Genomic DNA, 17,237 nt, shown 5'->3' with positions numbered 1-17,237 from the left:
TAGGGAGGATTGAGAAGAAGGCATGGCGGTGGCACAGGCTTCATGATGACCCTTAACAGCTTCTTCTTAATGTGCAATCTGCATCGCTGGCTTTGGGAGTGTGTAGATGTGGTTCAAGAAACATGGAGATGTGGCACTGAGGGACACGGTCAGTGGGCCTGGTGGTGATGGGCTGGGGTTGGACTTGATGGTCTTGGAGTCCTGAATGATTCTATGATTCTATGAAAGAGTTGGCCAAGCGGTGCCTGATGTTGGCTTCAGTTGACCCTTTGCTATCAGAGAGGCTGCAGCTGACGTACATCCACGAACATGGAAAGGATGCTGGGGACAGTGAGCCAAGCACTCAACCTTGGGCATTTCAGAGCTTCGTGGTTATGACTATGCACATTGCCTGGGCTCCCATTGAATTCCTCCCCCCCTTCCTTCCCTCCTCACTAAATGCTCCCCGAAGAGCTCAGACATCAATCGAAGGCAGTCGAAATGGCTGTGCTTTGTCTCCCTGAAGAGGCAGCTCCAGCGCAGCTCTACCCGGTGGCCGGCCGCCCCACAGCAGCGTGCAGGGCCCATTTTCACATCTCCCTTTGTGAAGGAGCAGCCTTGAGCTAAACGGCACTCAAGGGGCATTGAACGAAATGTTTGTTCGCCTCTTCCATGTGGCACTCAGCGCCCGTCTCTGCCTCTGACGCTAATGATCCGGACGAGTTTTTTTCCGAGTATAATGGGGAAAAGAAATGAAAAGCAAAGGGGCTGGGGGAGGGGAGGTGAGATCCATTTAGAAGCCCAAACATTCACGGGGAAAGTGGCTCCTGAGTGGCCACACAAAGGCCCGGCTGTGCCCGGCTCTGTCCCTCCTCCGGCTCGCCTCCCCCGCCACCTCCGGCCCCGCAGCAGGACCAGAGGGATGAAGATAATGGATTGCATTATCAGCAAGCACGTTAAATGCCCATCCACTCATGTGCAATAAAGAGAAGCTGGTCTTTAGCTAATCGCACTGGAGGAGCTCTCAGCTGAGGTTTGAGAGCAGAATGTTTCCCTTGGTCTCCCAACCCAAGACTGCCCCATAAGGAACTGGCTGTGGGGTGTGATTTGTCCCATTGTTACCATAGAATTATAGAATCGTTATGGTTGGAAACGACCACTAAGGTCATCAAGTCCAACCATCAACCCATCCCCACCATGCCTGCCAGCCATATCCCTCGTCTACTAACCCATGTCAATAGGAATCCTACCATCACATCCCATCCTACCACAGCACCCTGGGGTGGCTGTGGAGGGAGAATGTCCACATCTGAGCAGTGGAATGGCAGCTTTCATAGTGGGATTTGCTATTGCAATGAAGGGATGCAGCCCAAATGGCAGCAGTGGAAAATCTCCATCTCCACTTGAGAACCAGTAGGATGCCCTTGACACCTGCCAAGGTAGCATTTTCCCATTAAGCACATCAGGTAGATGCTGGAAGAAAGGAGGAGTCAGCTGTCTGCCCAAAACTCATCATGAGGATGGGATGGGGTTTCTAGGAGCAGGAAGCCATGCCTTCCTGCCAAGATGTTGGCTTAATCCCCCGTGTGCTGATAAGGTCACGCCAGGACCCGTGCTCCTCCCTCCCGTGCACTGTCTGAGTCTGGTGGCTCTCTTGGCCCTATTTATAGTGCGGTGAGAGGATCAGGGGGAATCAGTGCCCAGCAGCCCCTGATGCTCACCCCATTTTTCCTGCAGACAGTCCCTGCTTGCTGCCTGCTGCCGGAGCACCAAAGCTGCCCTTGTGAAGGTATGTGCTGGCACCATGGGCATGGGGCGCCAAGGGGAGCCAACCTCCCACATCTCCATCCCCAGATGGATGGGATGGGGATGGTTTTTTGTTGAGAGAAAGCTGTGGAGCAGGGCTGTGGTGTGGTAGCATGGGGGGGGGAACTCCAGTGTTGGGCAGCACTGGCTGATTTCTCTGGATAATGAGACGAAGTTACATATTTGTCTCATACTGATGGTGGCAAGGTCACCGCCCCACCATCCACCCTTGGATCTGAAGTCACCTGCATTAATAAACCCATAGCCATGGGAAAGCACAGACCTCAGGAAGGCCATCTAGCCACCCCTAAGGATGGGTTGGAGGTCTAACCCTGTCCAGGTATCATGTTGCATGTTCTGAGTCATGGTTAGAGCCCCAGATTCATGTCCTGAGGGAGCTGGGAAGGTGGTGGACCTCAATATGCTGGAGGGCAGCATATTGGGTTGGGTTGGATTGGGCTGGATTGGATTGCACTGGGTTGAATTGGATTTCATTGGGTTGGACTGGATTGGGTTGGATTGTGTTGGACTGGATGGGATTAGGTTGGGTTGGGTTGAGTTGTGTTGAGTTGTGTTGGGTTGATTTGGTTGCTTATTCTTTGTCCCTACCAGCTCTGGTTCACATTTCAAAGAGTGTTGGAGCAGCGGGATGCTCAGAAAGACAACAACTCCCCATGCGTGGTCCTGCATAGACATAAAGCCCCACCCAGGGTGGTGACAGAGCCATCCCCAGGGACCATGCTCAGCATCCTGATGGAGCTCTGCCCCAGCACTGGCTTTACTGAGGCACGTTGGCTCTCCCTCCTCTTCCTGGCTGCACTGAGTGTCCCCTCACTGCCAAAATCCTTGCCTGCAGAGTATGGCGACAACGAAGGGCCCCAGGAAGGCACAGGCCTGATTCAATGTGGGGAGTACAGCAACCAGGTGCTGCCCAATGGCCGCTGCAAGATCGTGGCCACGCTGCCCCAGGGGGATGAACAGCGGTGCCCAGATATGTTTCGTTGTACCGACGAGGTGTCTTATTGGCTCCACGAGAATGAGGAACGCAAGCAGCAGATCCTGGAGCTGCGGGAGCTGATCTCAGAGCTGCAGGAGGAGTTGAGAAACCACCGACATCGCATCAAGGTCCTGGAGCTCCAGGTAAAGCTGATCTTGGTAGGTTCCCTCTGTGTGTCGCTTCTGGTTGCAGGGAGGAAATGCTGGGAAGCTCATAGTGTTGTTGTGACCGCACGTTGGGATATTCATTAAAACCCTCTTACTGTGATGGCTCAGAAGCCTTCCAGGGCTAATCGCTTTTATCATGAGCCACAAACCCTCTGGTGTTTTATCTGTGGCCCTGCTGTGAGGCAAGTAAGACCTCCACCTCTGAGCCTGCCTAGAATGGGTTGGAGTTGCTGATCCATCCCAAATCAACTAGAGCTGAAATTTTAGGTAGTCATGGAGGAAACACATCTTAGGAGGTTGAACCAAACCCCAGGTGTGCAGGGCTGAGCTCCCTGTGTAATACAGGGCAGGGAACTGCAGTTAGCAATGAACAATTGTGTAAAACTCCACAACTGAAAGCGAGTCTTGTCTTTGAGAGAGATGAGGTCTGATATGGGCTGGCTCTAAGAACTGGTGTGACTCACACACTGTTTGGCTTCATCTCCTCCTTGCCCACACCCTTCCCTTGGGCTCAATCCAAGGCTTCCCCTTCCCAGGCTTGGTGCGCTCGTGTGGGGCTTTGTTTCCATACCTCCCTCCATAAAACCTTCTCATCTGCCCCACACTGGGCATGAGTCACAGTTTTGCCATGTGCCAGATACCTGCAACTGTAGATCCATGTGAGAGACCCAAACCTCTGTCTCTTGGGTACTGTGGCCATTCTTGCCATCTGCCCCTTGGGACCGTGATGTTTCCATCATGCAGACCAAAGCAAAGGTTGGACTAGATGATCCTGGGGTTCTTTTCCAACCTTAATGATTCTCTATGATTCTATAATCCTCTGCTTGGAAGAGCTTAGGTATGGCACAGTTCAGCACACACCAAGGTGGACACCACCATCTTCCCTGTTAATTGCTGTTTTTTGCACAGAATAGTCCTTCACTAGATAACACAGTGAAGGGGGTGTTTTCTTGGGAGCAGCTGGTTGATGGGAATGCTTCTGGAGCAGCCAACAATGATGGGATTCCCCCTATCCACACCTAGAGTGTATCATATAATGGTCTCTATGGAATCAAGTAGATCCTGTAGAGATCTGAGCAGTGAATGTGGAGACATTAACATTGCTGGGGCTCCTTGGGTGTCTCCTGAAGACAGAAATGAACTGGGAGATCTCGTTTCTACTTAATGGAAACCCAGGTGGACAACAGTGAAGGGGTTTTGTCTGCTGTGGGGTGCCACATGGGAGAGGGGCTGGCCTCTGGGATCTCCTGAGGTCCCTTTGGGTTGGACCTTGGTTGGAAACGACCCTGAGCAATTGCAGCCAGCTTTGCAGTCACCCTGATTCCCTGCTGTGTCCACCACCCAGCCTCTACAGGTCTCTCTGCATCCCCTCCTCCCACCCAGGAGCTGCTGCTCCCTTAATCCACCTTCATAAATCACCTCCTGCTGGTTTGCCATCAGTATTTCTCTTGGAGCTTGGCGTGGGCTTGTCCATCTGAGCAGACATCTCTCTGAGCTCTGCATCCCCAGGTGATGGAGAGCAGCTCGCAGCTCCTCCTGCCATAACAGGGACACCAAAACGGGTCAGAATGAGTGGTCCCTTCTCTGCCTCAGGATGAGCCCCACAAAAAACCCCATCACCAGCCACTGTCTGGGAGGGAGCATCATGGGTTTACTCACAGAGCTGGTGCGTGGGTGCAGACTGCTGGTGCCGGTCACAGCTCACAGAGCAGAGCTGATGTATGGGAGAGACAGAGGTGTTACAGCCCTGATAAGGAAAGCACCACGTACCCTTTGGCTTCACTACCCCCTTCTAGCTGAAGGAAATACACCTGCTGTGGTTCTGCAGGTAGCTGGGCATGCCTTTAGGGTGATGCTGTTGGGGAGATGACCATGATACAGGGTTCTGCTTCAACCATCCTGGCAGAGCATCCCTTGTCACAGTGTGGGGAGATGGGCAGGGAAGGAGGGGAAAAGGGGAGGCTGGGGGAGAAGCAGCATCCCTGCAGTGAAGGTAGAGAGCTGGGGGCTGCCAGACTGACCCCAAAGGGGTGGGTGGTGCAGGGGAAGGGAGGGTATTTCAGCTCAGCTGCTGCAGGCATTGGAGGGGCTGCCTAAAGCCTGCTCTGCCACCTAATGGGCAGCGAGGAGCTATCAGTGCATCCTCCCAGCCCATCTGTATCCCTACCTGCAGCATGAAGAGGCAGCTGGGAGGAACCACAGCCTGGAGCAGCGGGTACAAGACCTGGAGCAGAGATACAACGAGGCCAGCACCCTGCAGCACATCCAGGCCACGCTGCTCTACGACATGCAGGCACAGATCAACAACATCTCCGTGCTGACCGACTGGGTCTGGCGTAACCCCACCTGCCTCAACCCCGCTGAGATGAGGCTACAGGAGGAGATGGAGCGGCCAGGTGATGGGGAGGTGCTGGGGTGGGGGATTCACACTCATGGTGTGAGGAAAAAGGCCTTAAATCACAGAATCCCAGGGCAGCTTGGGTGGGAATGGAACTTAAAAGCCATCTAGTTCCAAACCACTAGTTCTTTGCCACTCACTTTTGCTGCCAAGGGCCCCATCCAACCTGGCCTTGAGCACCTTCAGGGTTGGGTCCCTGGATGCTCTCAGGGCTGCAATGCCAGGACCTCACCACCCTCTGAGCACAGAATTTCCTCCTGACATTTAATCCAAATCTCCCCTTTTAGTTTTAAACCATTCCCTTTTATCCTGTCCCTATCAGACAACGCAAATAGTCAGCCTCCATCTTTTTTTTTTTACCATCTGTCTTTAAAGGAGCCAGTGACTGCCTCTCCAGCGAGGAGCATCCATTGGATGACTCATGTGTTGCACACGCAGGAGCCACTAATGGCTTTCACCTACCAACCTTGATCCGCTCTGAGCTGGTGACGTCAGGGGGAAAGGCGTGTTACTCCTCCCTGAGCCAACTGGCCTGAGGCTTTTCCATTGCACTGGTGTAAAGCTCTTTGGGCCACTCATGTCAAGGTTGAGACAATCGGAACAGTTCCAGCAGGATTGGCTTCCAAACGCCATCCGTGCTCCTCTCTTCTCCATTTTATGTGCTGAAAATCACATTTATCTGCTTTCTTGCACAGATATGAGGCATGTCAGGAACTGCCCCATTGACTGTGCTTCTGTTTACTACAATGGGCTCCGGCGATCTGGGATCTACAGCATCATGCCCTCTGTGGGAGGGATGCCCATTGAAGTGTTGTGTGAAATGGACACCGAAGGTACTGTACCTACACCATCTTCCAGCAATGATCTGTGTGAGGGTCTGCCTAACCTGAGAGCTGTTTAGGGGTTATATTGCAGTCAGGGAGAGCAGCATCTCCACAACAGCTCAACCACTCTAGTGGTGAAATAAGGGGTTTGGATGAATAGTTCTAACCAGATATTATGGCTCTCCCACAGATATTTTTGTGCATGGGGCCTCCCAGGCCCTTGATTATCTAATTATCTATACACAACATATCACCGTCATCCCTAGGCACAAACTTACTCACAAAATCAGTTTAAAATACACACGTTTTGTAAGATTACTGTCAGTTGACAGGGAAATGGGGTAGATGGTCGGTTCCTTGCCCCATAGATCTGCTCTAGATAGGATGGATGTATCACATAATCATGTCCCATGCTGGAATGTCACAATGGGAGGGATTTGGCTGCCCACATGTAGGCAACTTGCTTATGGGGAACAATAGCTCAAAGGATCTTCAGGTGATGGCAACTCTGGGATATGAATGCTCCTGAAGAAGCAGACTGCTCTGACATTGTGATCTCTATTATGTCATTACAATTATTTGCATGACCATTGCCACAGCCTTGGACACCACAGAGTGACAGCCTGTACGAACAGCAAACAAAAACATGGCCCCAGTCCGTTCCTAAATCTTACAATAGTGGAATGAAATGAGAGAGGGATTTGGACAGATGGGAGAGCAGATGGAGACAGTGAGACAATACTGTAAGAGGGCTCATGTGTCTCTATGGTGATTTGGGAACAGTACGTAATAATCTCCATACTTCAGGAGACACCTACAGATGGGTCCTCAAAGATGTCACTGTGTGCTGGCATTGGGAACCACAGGCATTCCCCTTTTGTTTTCTTCCCTGGCAGGTGGGGGCTGGACAGTCATCCAGAAGCGTCAGGATGGCTCAGTTGACTTCAATAGGACCTGGAATGAATATAGGGAAGGCTTTGGGGACCTGAATGGTGAATTCTGGCTGGGCAATGAGAACATCCACAAGATAACGAGTCAGGGAGACTACTCTCTGCGTATCGACCTGGAGGACTGGAATAACAAACACAAGCATGCCTTCTACCAGATCTTCAGGTAGGCTTTCCCTGGTTCTTGGCAGATACAAATGGTTCTATGGCAGAAGGCAGTGAATGACAGGAGGCATCCTTTCTTAAGCAAGGGTGACCAGGTGGCTGTCCTGGACAAAATACTTCCTTCTCTCAGCTGGAAATGGTTGTGGGTGACTATGGAGTAACCTGCCATGGGAGGGTGTTCAAGGCAGCACGGAACATTTGAAGCCTGCTTAGAGTAGACACCAAAATAGCTGAACCTAGTTAAAAACAAAACAAAACATTGCCTGAAAGTGCCTTGGAGCATCCTCTGCCATCAAACACGTGCTCTGAATGGTCACCCTGACCTTTCTCATTAAATGTCTTGTGCAATGGCAGTGACCTTCAACCCTTGCTAGCACAGGGCTAATAACTAATTGTCCCAGTATTGGTGAAGATGCTTGCTTTGCGGAGGGGAGGCAGTACTGTGTAATTAGGGAACTGCCTTGCCAAAGCTGATGAAGCCCTTTATTGTGGTTTTGGAGTCACAGTCTGCCCAGCTCAGACCTATAAGAGTTGCCCTGAGTCACATCCCACAGAATGGAGAAATATGATGTCTTTGGCTTTTAGAGGCGATGAATCACAGCAGGGATCACAGCCAGAGCAGCTCAGTGATTGCTAGTTGTCCCCATCAGGAATGCAGGCTTTGCACTCCCCACCTGCATCCTTTGCTTGCAGCATTGAGGACGAGGCCAACTCTTACCGCCTGCACGTGGATGGGTTCAGCGGGACAGTGGAGGATTCCTTTGCCTGGTACCACAACAAGAGGAGCTTCAGCACGCCTGACTCAGGGAACATCTGCGCTGAGATCTCCCATGGGGGCTGGTGGTACCACCAGTGCTTCTTCTCCAACCTCAACGGGGTGTACTACAAGGTGAGGCACGGGGGGGGGGCGAGGAGACAGGTATTAGCACACAAAGTGCTTTTTCAGTGCCATAGGCCAGACACAAACATTAAGGCACCGCGGCTTGGGACCACATGATGGAAACTGGCGGTGCGGGTGATTCATGCGACCTGAGTTGCCATCTCAATTGGGAGCATTTGAAAAATGTTGAGCTTTACGTGCTCTTGTCACTGCGTGGCTGTTAAGCTCTTTGCTCAGTGTTTCAGAGCAATCTTTTTTCTTATGCTTCCATCCGGATGACGCTTCTATGCATTTCTCATGCCCGACCATCTCTCTCTTTCTGTGCATCCCAGGGTGGCCGATACTCCATTAAGAACCGCAAGATCCTTGGGCCGGATGGTGTTGTGTGGTACTCATGGAAGGACACAGACTACTACTCCCTAAGGAAGGTCGTCATGATGATTCGGCCACGCACTTTCCGGCCCCACATCTCCCCATGAAGGAGCCGTGGGCATTCTTCAATCCACCTAAGAGTGAATGCTGGGAACAGGAGGCTGGAAATAGCTTGTTAAGAGGAAAAACTGGAGACCCCCAAGGAACTGAGCCACCATCCTTCCTGAACTGAACCAACAGCAGAAGTGTCAAGGCCTTCAGCAAGTGACTGGGGGATAAAAGCTCTTCCGACACCATGGAGGTGGGTGATGAGAGTGGCTTTGCAGAGATGAGCGTGGAGCTTGCTGGTTCTCCAGGTAGCAGCAGTCCTTGATGTGCTTGGACTTCCTCAGGGCCTGAGCCCAAATCTGGACACTGGTTTTGTCTGGGTGATGGGAGCTTGCATTGAATGGAGATGCTGAGTACTCTGGATGCAAATCCAGCAGTAATTTCAGGCCAGGAATCTCGTGGACATTTTCCACATGGGACGTGATTGACCGGTTCTTTCTCTGTAGAAGATGAGCATCACTCTGGGCATGGCTGTTTCTGTGTTCAGGTAGCCATGTATGTGTTTAGTACTGAAGACCCACCACTATCACAACATGGATGTCCTAGGGTGGGCTAAAGGTGCTAAGACAGCCCTGAGGATGTGAGGAAACCAACGTGTATAACCCAGAGATGGATTTGTGGGAAAAACAGGAGGATGGTTTGCAGTGGTCCTTGCTTCTGTAGCAGGGATCGTTTAGCTGCAACAATTACACTCCAAGTAAAAGGATTTAAGAATCTAATTGTTGACCATTTTCCCTTTTCCACTCTGTTTTCACCTTTCCACCCTTTTGCTGGCAAAGAACTTCCGATGAACTTTCTATCCACCTCAGAAGTGGTCTGCAGGAATGGTTAAGTATGATTTTAAGTCTTCTTTAACTGCCTTACTCTGGATGAGGATTGTCACCGTTCTCTTAATTTTTGTAGCCACCTTCCAAGCATTCTAAAAATGAGTATCTCCATGACAATAAAACAATATGATTTGTTGTGCCCTCTTAGTGGTTTGCCTTGGTAGCCTTCTATGGCAGTTGTTTCCAAGACTAATGGTGTTTGGGAGTTGCAATGGAATGTTCTATGCCACTATTGTGCCATCATGTGCAGGGAGTACCGGGGCACTACCAGTGATGGATGGAGAGCTTTATTGCTTCATGACATGGATGTCTTGCCATCCCTTTAGGGTCCTGCCTTTTACTCCAGGCCATGATGTCCACTGATTAACCAATATTCTACTAAGAAACTAATAAATTACTCCAACATTGCCCCTTTAATTTGACTGACCCTATTATAGTGCTGTCTAGAGTGAGATGGGGCAGGAAATTGTACTGACATAGCCTCATTGAGTTACAGACACTCTGCTGGTTCCTTGCTGCCCTCACTGGGCAGCCCTGTGGACCCACGTGCATGCGTGGCTGCTTGTTGCTATATCTGCTATTGAACTTTGTGTGTATCTTGCTGGAGGTTTAGCTACATGATCTGACATGGTTTTGTAGCCCAAGTCAGAAGAACAGTTCCCTTCTGATGTCTTGGGTCAATGAAAGCACTTCCATCCGTGTGATAATTGTAACCCAGTGCATTCACTGGAGATGGAGATCACCAGCCCATGCTCCACAGGTCTCCGTGGCTGGGAAAGGAGTCTGAATTGGGGATGGAAAAAACACAACAAAGTCAACAAAAGCTCCTTGGTGTGCATAGCCTGAGGCTGGAGTGGCAAACACCCTGAGTGGGAAGATTGTGCTGGGGAAGAGGAAGAACAGGGAAGCTGTTAGAGTAGCTGTTGTATGATACAGAGCTGAAAGCACTGGAAAAATACCACCCACAGGCTTCTCCCCAGCACAAGTTGTGGTCTCCCGACTCTGTTCCCCATGTCCCCACTGCCCTCCTCAAAGCTTCTGGGGCCTTTCTAAGTCTCCTTGGTGGGAGCTCACTCAGTGTCTCCCTGCCTTCTCCATCCTCAGCCCAGGATGGGTTTCTCTTTCCATTGTGCCGTGATTTTTCCATCCCTTCAGGCCCCTCTTGGCACATGCTGTTGTGGTCTATAACATAGAGTCCTTGGTTGGAGCAGTATATGCTCTTCTTTTCTATTTACTATTTTCCTTCTACAATTTTTATTAAAATAAGATGCAGTGAACAAAGCAGAGTGTTATTTGCTGTGGGTTTGCACAGCTCCTACAAATCTGCTGGTGATCAGCCTTAAGACTCCTGCTGATGTCATCTGTACAAGAGTTGTGCATCTTGCCCATTCCTTTTGCCCATGGCTCTTCTTCCCTTTTCAGATTTAACAGGCTCTTCTTTTGCCTCCAGCTCTTCTCCCACAGAGGATGAGTGTGATGGGTACAGAGCATCACGATCACTGCTTCCACAAGAAGGTCTGGATTCCCTCCTGGGGTCTGCATTAATGATGACACTGAATCCTACAGCCATGGGACCACCTACTCCTTGGTTGAGAACCCATCTTGCAAGGCTTCCCAGAGCCAGGACATCCTTGGCTCTGAAGGAAGGAACACTTGGCTCCATGGGTAAACTGGTTCTAGATTTTACCCCCACCCAAAAGAACACAATATACACACACACCACACACTGCACAGGTCATGAGAAAACAAAAGAAATGCCAAGGCAGTTTATTTACAATTTGTTGTATACAAAAAAAGGACAGCTCGTGCCACAGTTAGAACAGCTCCCTCCATCTCCTTCACACGCTGCCTTCTCCCACACTCCCACTTTTGGCAGCCCCTCCAGGCTCAAGGCTGGCCCCACCCCGGCCCAAGGGTCCGGGCAAGAATCTCATGGCAAGAGAAAAGACATGGCTCCCCCTGGATCTGAATCAGTGCTAGGAAAACCTTATCTGGCCATAGAGGAGACTGAGACCTTGGTTTGGAGCAGGGTTAGAGGTGCCAGGGTCAGGCTGCATTGGGTGTATCCCATCTCTGCTCTCCAGCATGGGGTCATAGAATCATAGCATGGCTTAGGTTGGAGGGGACCTTAAGGGTCATCCAATTCCAACCTTCTGCCATGGGCAGTGCTGCCACCCATCATATCAGGCTGCCCTGGGCTCCTTCCAACCTGGCCTTGAGTGCATCCAAAAATGAGGCACCCGTGGCTTCTCTGGGCAGCCTGTAGCCCATTACTGGTTCTCTTTCTCTCGTTTTTCTTTGTTCCATCACTGTTTTCACAACTTTGCCCAGTTTCCCTCTTCCCCTCCAGCTCTCCCTACTCAAACACCCAGAGCTGCTGCCTCTGAAAGCTGCCAGCTTTCCTGCTTCCCTAAAGCAGAAAAGGGGATTTTATCCAAGAGTGCCCGAGAAGATGAGCCTTGGGAGATCTCTTACAAAATCTAGCAGCTCTTTGGGAAGTCATGGGGCTTTCCAATTTCACCCTTGGAAAGGATCATCCTGCAGCCAAGTAAAGGCTTTGGACTCCCTCCAATGAGGGTTCTCCTTGCCCCCATCCCCAAAACAATGCTGTGAGGTCTGGGGGGCTTTAAGCTCCAGCTCCAGGCCTTGAAGATGAGGTGGGATGGAGAGAGGAGGGTCACCAAGAGATGCCATTGCCCCACTAAGTGGGACAGAGGAGAATCACGGCTGGAGGGGCTCTTGCCTGCCCAGCACCAAACGAAAGTCACACACAATGCACATTCCCCCTTTCCCTTCCCACCCACTCCATCCCCACCTCGCCAGCCCTGGCCTTGCTCCTTTCGACCTCCTGGGCGGGCGGCACTGATGGACCCCATGGAGACAGCCACCTTGAGGCCCACCCATCCGCTCGCCTCCCTCCCCACCCTCCCCAAAACGACTAGGATGGCTTCACTGGTCAACTCTGTACATTCACAAACAACGAAAGCAGAGGGACGTCCCCTTCCGCCGGCCGACCCGGTGCTGTGGCAGCCTCCACACCTCCCGGAGCTGTCAGTCCAAGCATCGCCTCTTTACCTGGAGGCCTCTTCCTTGAGCTCCTTGTTTTTCCTCACTTCTTCTGCATGTTTGTCCTGTGGGGAGGTGGGAGGGAAGGAGGGACGTGTTAGATCGCCCTACTTCGGACCGGCGGCTTCGCAGGGGTTTCGAAGGCACGAGTTTCGTCCCCACGGGGACACCGGTGGGTCAACAGCATCCTCTCCTCCCCCGGGGTGTTTTAAGGATGGCAGAGGCACTCAGGGACAGACAGAATGATTGTCCTTGCCCTCTATCTAGGAGGTAGATGTCCACCAGACAAGATGGAGCGGGAACCCCAAGGAGATGGGGTCAAGCTCGGATTGTCCGCCATTATCTCGTGCTCTCTGCCTCTGACTCAAGGCTGGCTGAGGAGCTTGGAGAAGGGCACTGTGTGAGCTCCGTGCAGAAGGGATGGTTTGGAGGGAGCTGGAGGTGGTGAGGGTGGGACCTTCCATTCTGAGGTTGGGAGCAGACCTGCTTCGGGGAGAGAGAGGAGGTGTCTGCTCACACCGGCAGGGTGGGAGCACCTCTGATGTGGCAGCACAGCCCCTCCAGCTCCCACCAGTACATTAGTACTATGCCCCCATGCATGACCCCCACCCTGGGTGGGACATAGGGTAGCAGAAGAAGCCCCCCACTGGTGGTGCCCCCAGGGGTTGGTGTCACCCCAAGAGCCATGTATCCCACCCTGCTCTCCAGCATGGGGTCACAGAACCAAAGAATGGCTTAGATTGGAGGGCACCTTAAAGATCATCTAGTTCCAACCCCTTTTCATGTGCCAACCACTAGATCAGGCTGCCCCCAACCCCATCCAACCTGACCTGGCTCTGTGACACCCTCCTGTCCCTGTGCATCCCCCCCTCCATCCTCGCCGAGCTCTTACCTTCTCCTGCAAGCGCTCCAGCATGGCTGCTAAATGGGCCTCGCGGTTCTCTTTGTTGGACTCCATCTTCTGCGCCAGTTTCTCCTTGGCCATCTTAATGAAGTTGTTGTTCTCCTCAATGGCCTTCTGGATGACCTCCCTCTCGTGCTCCCGCTTCTCTGCCAGGTGCTTTAGCAGCTCGGCTTCTTGGTACTGTGCAGACAAAACCATGGCCATGTGGAACACAGAGACCATAGGTTCCTTCCCATCCCAGCTGAGAATGTCCCCTCCAAACTAAGTGATGGCCCCAAAGTGGGCTGTGCCATGGGAGTGAGAACCCTGAGTGCAAGGCTGTGCTTCCCCATGTCCCCGTCTCTATGCTGCAGTGCTGAGGAAGACCCCTTGTGCCTACATACCTTCCTCCTCTCCTCTGCTGCCTCTAGCTTCTTCTGGATCTCCTCCAGAGATGGGTCGCGCCGCCGGGGCAGTGAGGCATTGAACTCAGGGATGCCGTCGAATGATGGAGGCTTCAAGATGACCTCAAAAGATTGCCCCGAGGTGCGCTTGTTGAGTTCGATGACCTCCATGTCAGAGATGACACACCAAGTGAGGTCTACCGTGTCTGCTGGAAGAGGGGCTTGGTGTGACTCCCGGCATCAGAACATCCCACCCTCTGCCTCCCTTGTCAATGGGTGATGAACGGACTAAGAGCAGCCCAGAAAACAATGTGTTCCAGTGAGAGATATCTGTATCTATGCAAGAGAGATTGGGCTGCATCCCTTCGGCCCCAAATGATTCTTTATCTTTGGATAAGCACCCTATACACTACCACCTCCCCATCTATCATGGTTTTCAAGCAAGACTCATACCCCAGATGCACCCCTGATTTCCACCCTCCATCCTGTGAGCTGGGGCAGGGAGCCCAGCCTGCCCATTGGGTCCTACCTTCATACGTGTATGCTGGTTTGTTCAGGGGGTCTGAGAGGAAGCAGGAACAGAAGAGGGAGACGAGGGGCAGCTCCTTCATCTTCTCTTTGTAAGCTGGGGAGAGATGGTGGGAGTGGGGTCAGGATGTTGGGTCCCGCCATTTGCTTGGGATGGGGATAGTGGCTGGCATTGGACTTTACCCAGATGTTGCCAACAGGCTGATGTAGGAGGGGTAAACAAGGTGTGTAAATGCATTGTTCAATGGGGAAACTGAGGCACTCAGGGTATGCTCCAAAATGGAGTGGATGTCTGGACTGGGTACACAGACCCATGTTGTCCCTTGTTCCCACGCATGGCCCCATGACTTACCGGCTAGAGTCATGGCTTGGCAATCCTTGGGCGTCTGCAGCAACAACAATTCTGGGGCCTGGAGATGAAAAGAGGCAGGATCAGTGCAAAGGATCCAAGTCTGGGGGGCATCATCCTTCCCTGTGCTCCCACCCTGGGGCAGCTGCACACTGATACCACGGCACATGTGCACTCTGGGTTCTGAGGTGGGCATGTACCGGTGAGGCCAAATGGCCACATACTGGTGTGATGGGGTGGGTATGTAATGGTTAGATAGGATGGGTACATGCTGGAGAGGTGGGATTGGCACATCCTGATAAGGTGGGATGTGCACATCTTGGAGAGATGGGGTGAGAACACACTGGTGAGATGGGATGAGTACATCATGGTGAGATGGGATGGTCACTTCCTTATGAGGTGAGATTGGAACATACTGATAACATGGACTGGGCACACACTGGTGAGGTGGGATGGGCACATCCTGGTGAGATGGGGTAGGAACACACTGGTTAGACATGATGGACACCCAGTGGTGGGGTGGTGTGAGGTGAGGGATGCTTGAATGATGGACACACACTGGTTTGCTGTGATGGCCTCATGCTGTTGGAATTGGGCATCTCCTGGTGTGATGTGATGTGTGAACAACAGCGTAGTAAGCACAGGGGCTGTGATGTGATGGACACACACTGATGTGATGGCAGCAGCCGGCACAGCCCTTCCCTGCTCCACACTGCTCAACATTTGCACAGCCACACGTGTGCCCATGCGTGACTGTGCCGTGACCAGCACGCACCCACCCACCCACCCACCCACAGCCCACCACAAACAAATGTAACCCTTATGCACAGCATCTGCTGGTGCACGAGCGGAGCTGTGCCATACCCCAAGACCTTATGCATCCTTCTATAAAATGGGAGCTCGTATCTAAGGAGGTGGGGTGGGGATGCTCTGATGTGCTCACCACGAGGCTGTGCCTGGAGACATGACAGCCTGGAGGAAAGAATTTGCCATGCTGCTGCCTACAAGCCTCATATTTTTTCCCCCCAAGTCTTCATTTTGCCTGGGCTTTTATTGGGTGGATGGTCGTATTTGGGCTCCAGAAATCCATCTTCCAGACCCGAATTTTATCTCTCAGATAAAAATTCAGCCATCTCCTATCAGATCCCAAGGAAGAGGCTGGGGTCCATCCCTGCACATGATACCAGCTGGATCAAGCTGCCATTGGGGCGTTGGGAGGATTCCCCCATTCCCTGAGGAGCTGGGTGTGGCTGGAGCCCTGCCGCAGGTCACCTCTGCCAGCTTGCTGCCATCATCAGTAATTCAGTTACTGTTGCCCTCTGGGTCCATCTGGGCACAGCTGGGCACAGCTGGGGACTGTGGGGTTGGGGGTGAGGCTGGGTGGATGCTGCAGAGCCCCATCCCAGCATGATTGCACCTGGGGAGCAGGGAGCATGGGAAGAGCCTTGGAATGAAAAGCAAGGGGGGGGGGGGGGGGAATAGGGGGGTGGGGGGTGGTCCAGGCTATAAGGACTGGGGTCTGCTTCTTGCTATGTGGCTGAAGGGGGTTTGCCTCACTGGGGATGCTGAGCCCACTGGGGTGAGGACATAAGGGTGGAAATGATCGAACCCCCCTCTTCCATGATCCCTCCCCAAACTTTTCAAGGCATTGCTTTCCAGAAACAACCCCCCAGTACATCCATTTAAAGCAACGCATGCATCTGATACATCCAATATCGAACTCCCATACATCTATTCACCCCATATATCCTTCCAATCCCATACATCCATCTGACCTCATCCATTCTACTCCATCCATTCATCCAACCCCATGCATCCATCCAATCCCAATGCATATGTATATTCAACCACATCCATCCACCTGACTTCACATACATATCCAGCCCTATCTATCTGACCCTATCCATCCAATTCCATACATCCATCCAGTCCCAATACATCCAACTGACCCCCAGGACACACATCCAACTCCATACACCCATCTGACCCCTCTCCCCCCACTAAAACAATTCCCCCCCCCATTTATCAGCCCCCCCCACCCCAAGTATCCGTCCATCCATCCATCCATCCATCCATCCATCCATCCATCCATCCATCCATCCATCCATCCATCCATCCATCCATCCATCCATCCTCCTGCTGCACTCACCGCACTGTCGGTGCCTGCGCTGCCTCCCTGTGCTCTCCAGGCTCTTTAACGTGGGCGCGGGGGTCTGCACCGAGCCTCCCCCAGCAGAGGGGGGGTCCATCACCATATGACATCACCTCCCCGGCCGGGGATTGGAGCAGAGTTCTATGGCTCTGATTGGATCCAGTCTGTGCGAACCCGGGAGCAGCACGGTGATGTCACAGCCTGGCAGCTATTTTCAGGGGTTGGATATGGGGGAAAAAAGAAAGAAGGGGGGGGGGGGGCGTGAGGGGGGGGAATTGAGAAAAAAAAATGAAAAAAAAATTGAAAATGATAAAATAATGGAGAAAAAAAAAAGGTGAAAAAATACTGGAAGTCAGATGGGGAGGCAAAAATGCCCCCACGTGGG

General features: G+C 52.2%; 2 protein-coding genes across 8 annotated transcripts; one reads left to right on the top strand and one right to left on the bottom strand.

Moving 5' to 3' along the window:
• Positions 1–1,638: 1,638 nt before the first annotated feature.
• On the top strand, positions 1,639–9,617 carry LOC107312342 (angiopoietin-1-like). 2 transcript variants are annotated; one of them, XM_015859654.3, is made up of 7 exons: positions 1,639–1,768; positions 2,398–2,925; positions 5,123–5,345; positions 6,043–6,180; positions 7,068–7,284; positions 7,977–8,172; positions 8,496–9,617. In XM_015859654.3, exons 2-7 carry the CDS (start codon positions 2,524–2,526, stop codon positions 8,640–8,642), a joined length of 1,323 nt encoding a protein of 440 aa, XP_015715140.1. In that variant the 5' UTR covers positions 1,639–1,768; positions 2,398–2,523; the 3' UTR covers positions 8,643–9,617. The 2 variants fall into 2 exon arrangements, with proteins under 2 accessions (XP_015715140.1, XP_085400314.1); XM_085544188.1 differs by having other exon boundaries at positions 2,398–2,940.
• Positions 9,618–11,205: 1,588 nt separating this feature from the next.
• Positions 11,206–16,907, bottom strand: STMN4 (stathmin 4). Of its 6 annotated transcripts, none has more exons than XM_032443756.2 (6): positions 16,850–16,907; positions 14,704–14,761; positions 14,353–14,448; positions 13,824–14,032; positions 13,429–13,620; positions 11,206–13,022 (listed from the first exon to the last, which is right to left on the bottom strand). In XM_032443756.2, exons 2-6 carry the CDS (start codon positions 14,714–14,716, stop codon positions 12,876–12,878), a joined length of 657 nt encoding a protein of 218 aa, XP_032299647.2. In that variant the 5' UTR covers positions 14,717–14,761; positions 16,850–16,907; the 3' UTR covers positions 11,206–12,875. The 6 variants fall into 6 exon arrangements, with proteins under 6 accessions (XP_032299647.2, XP_015715366.2, XP_015715368.1 ...); XM_015859880.3 differs by having other exon boundaries at positions 11,206–13,019; XM_015859882.3 differs by having other exon boundaries at positions 11,206–12,601.
• Between the last annotated feature and the right edge of the window lie 330 nt (positions 16,908–17,237).

Source organism: Coturnix japonica, chromosome 3 (assembly GCF_054131305.1).
Source record: "Coturnix japonica strain WE chromosome 3, WE-NBRP24, whole genome shotgun sequence".
In the NCBI taxonomy this organism is placed as follows: Eukaryota; Metazoa; Chordata; class Aves; order Galliformes; family Phasianidae; genus Coturnix; species Coturnix japonica.
Note: the sequence above shows the minus strand (reverse complement) of the source record. Positions and strands in the feature narration are given on the sequence as shown.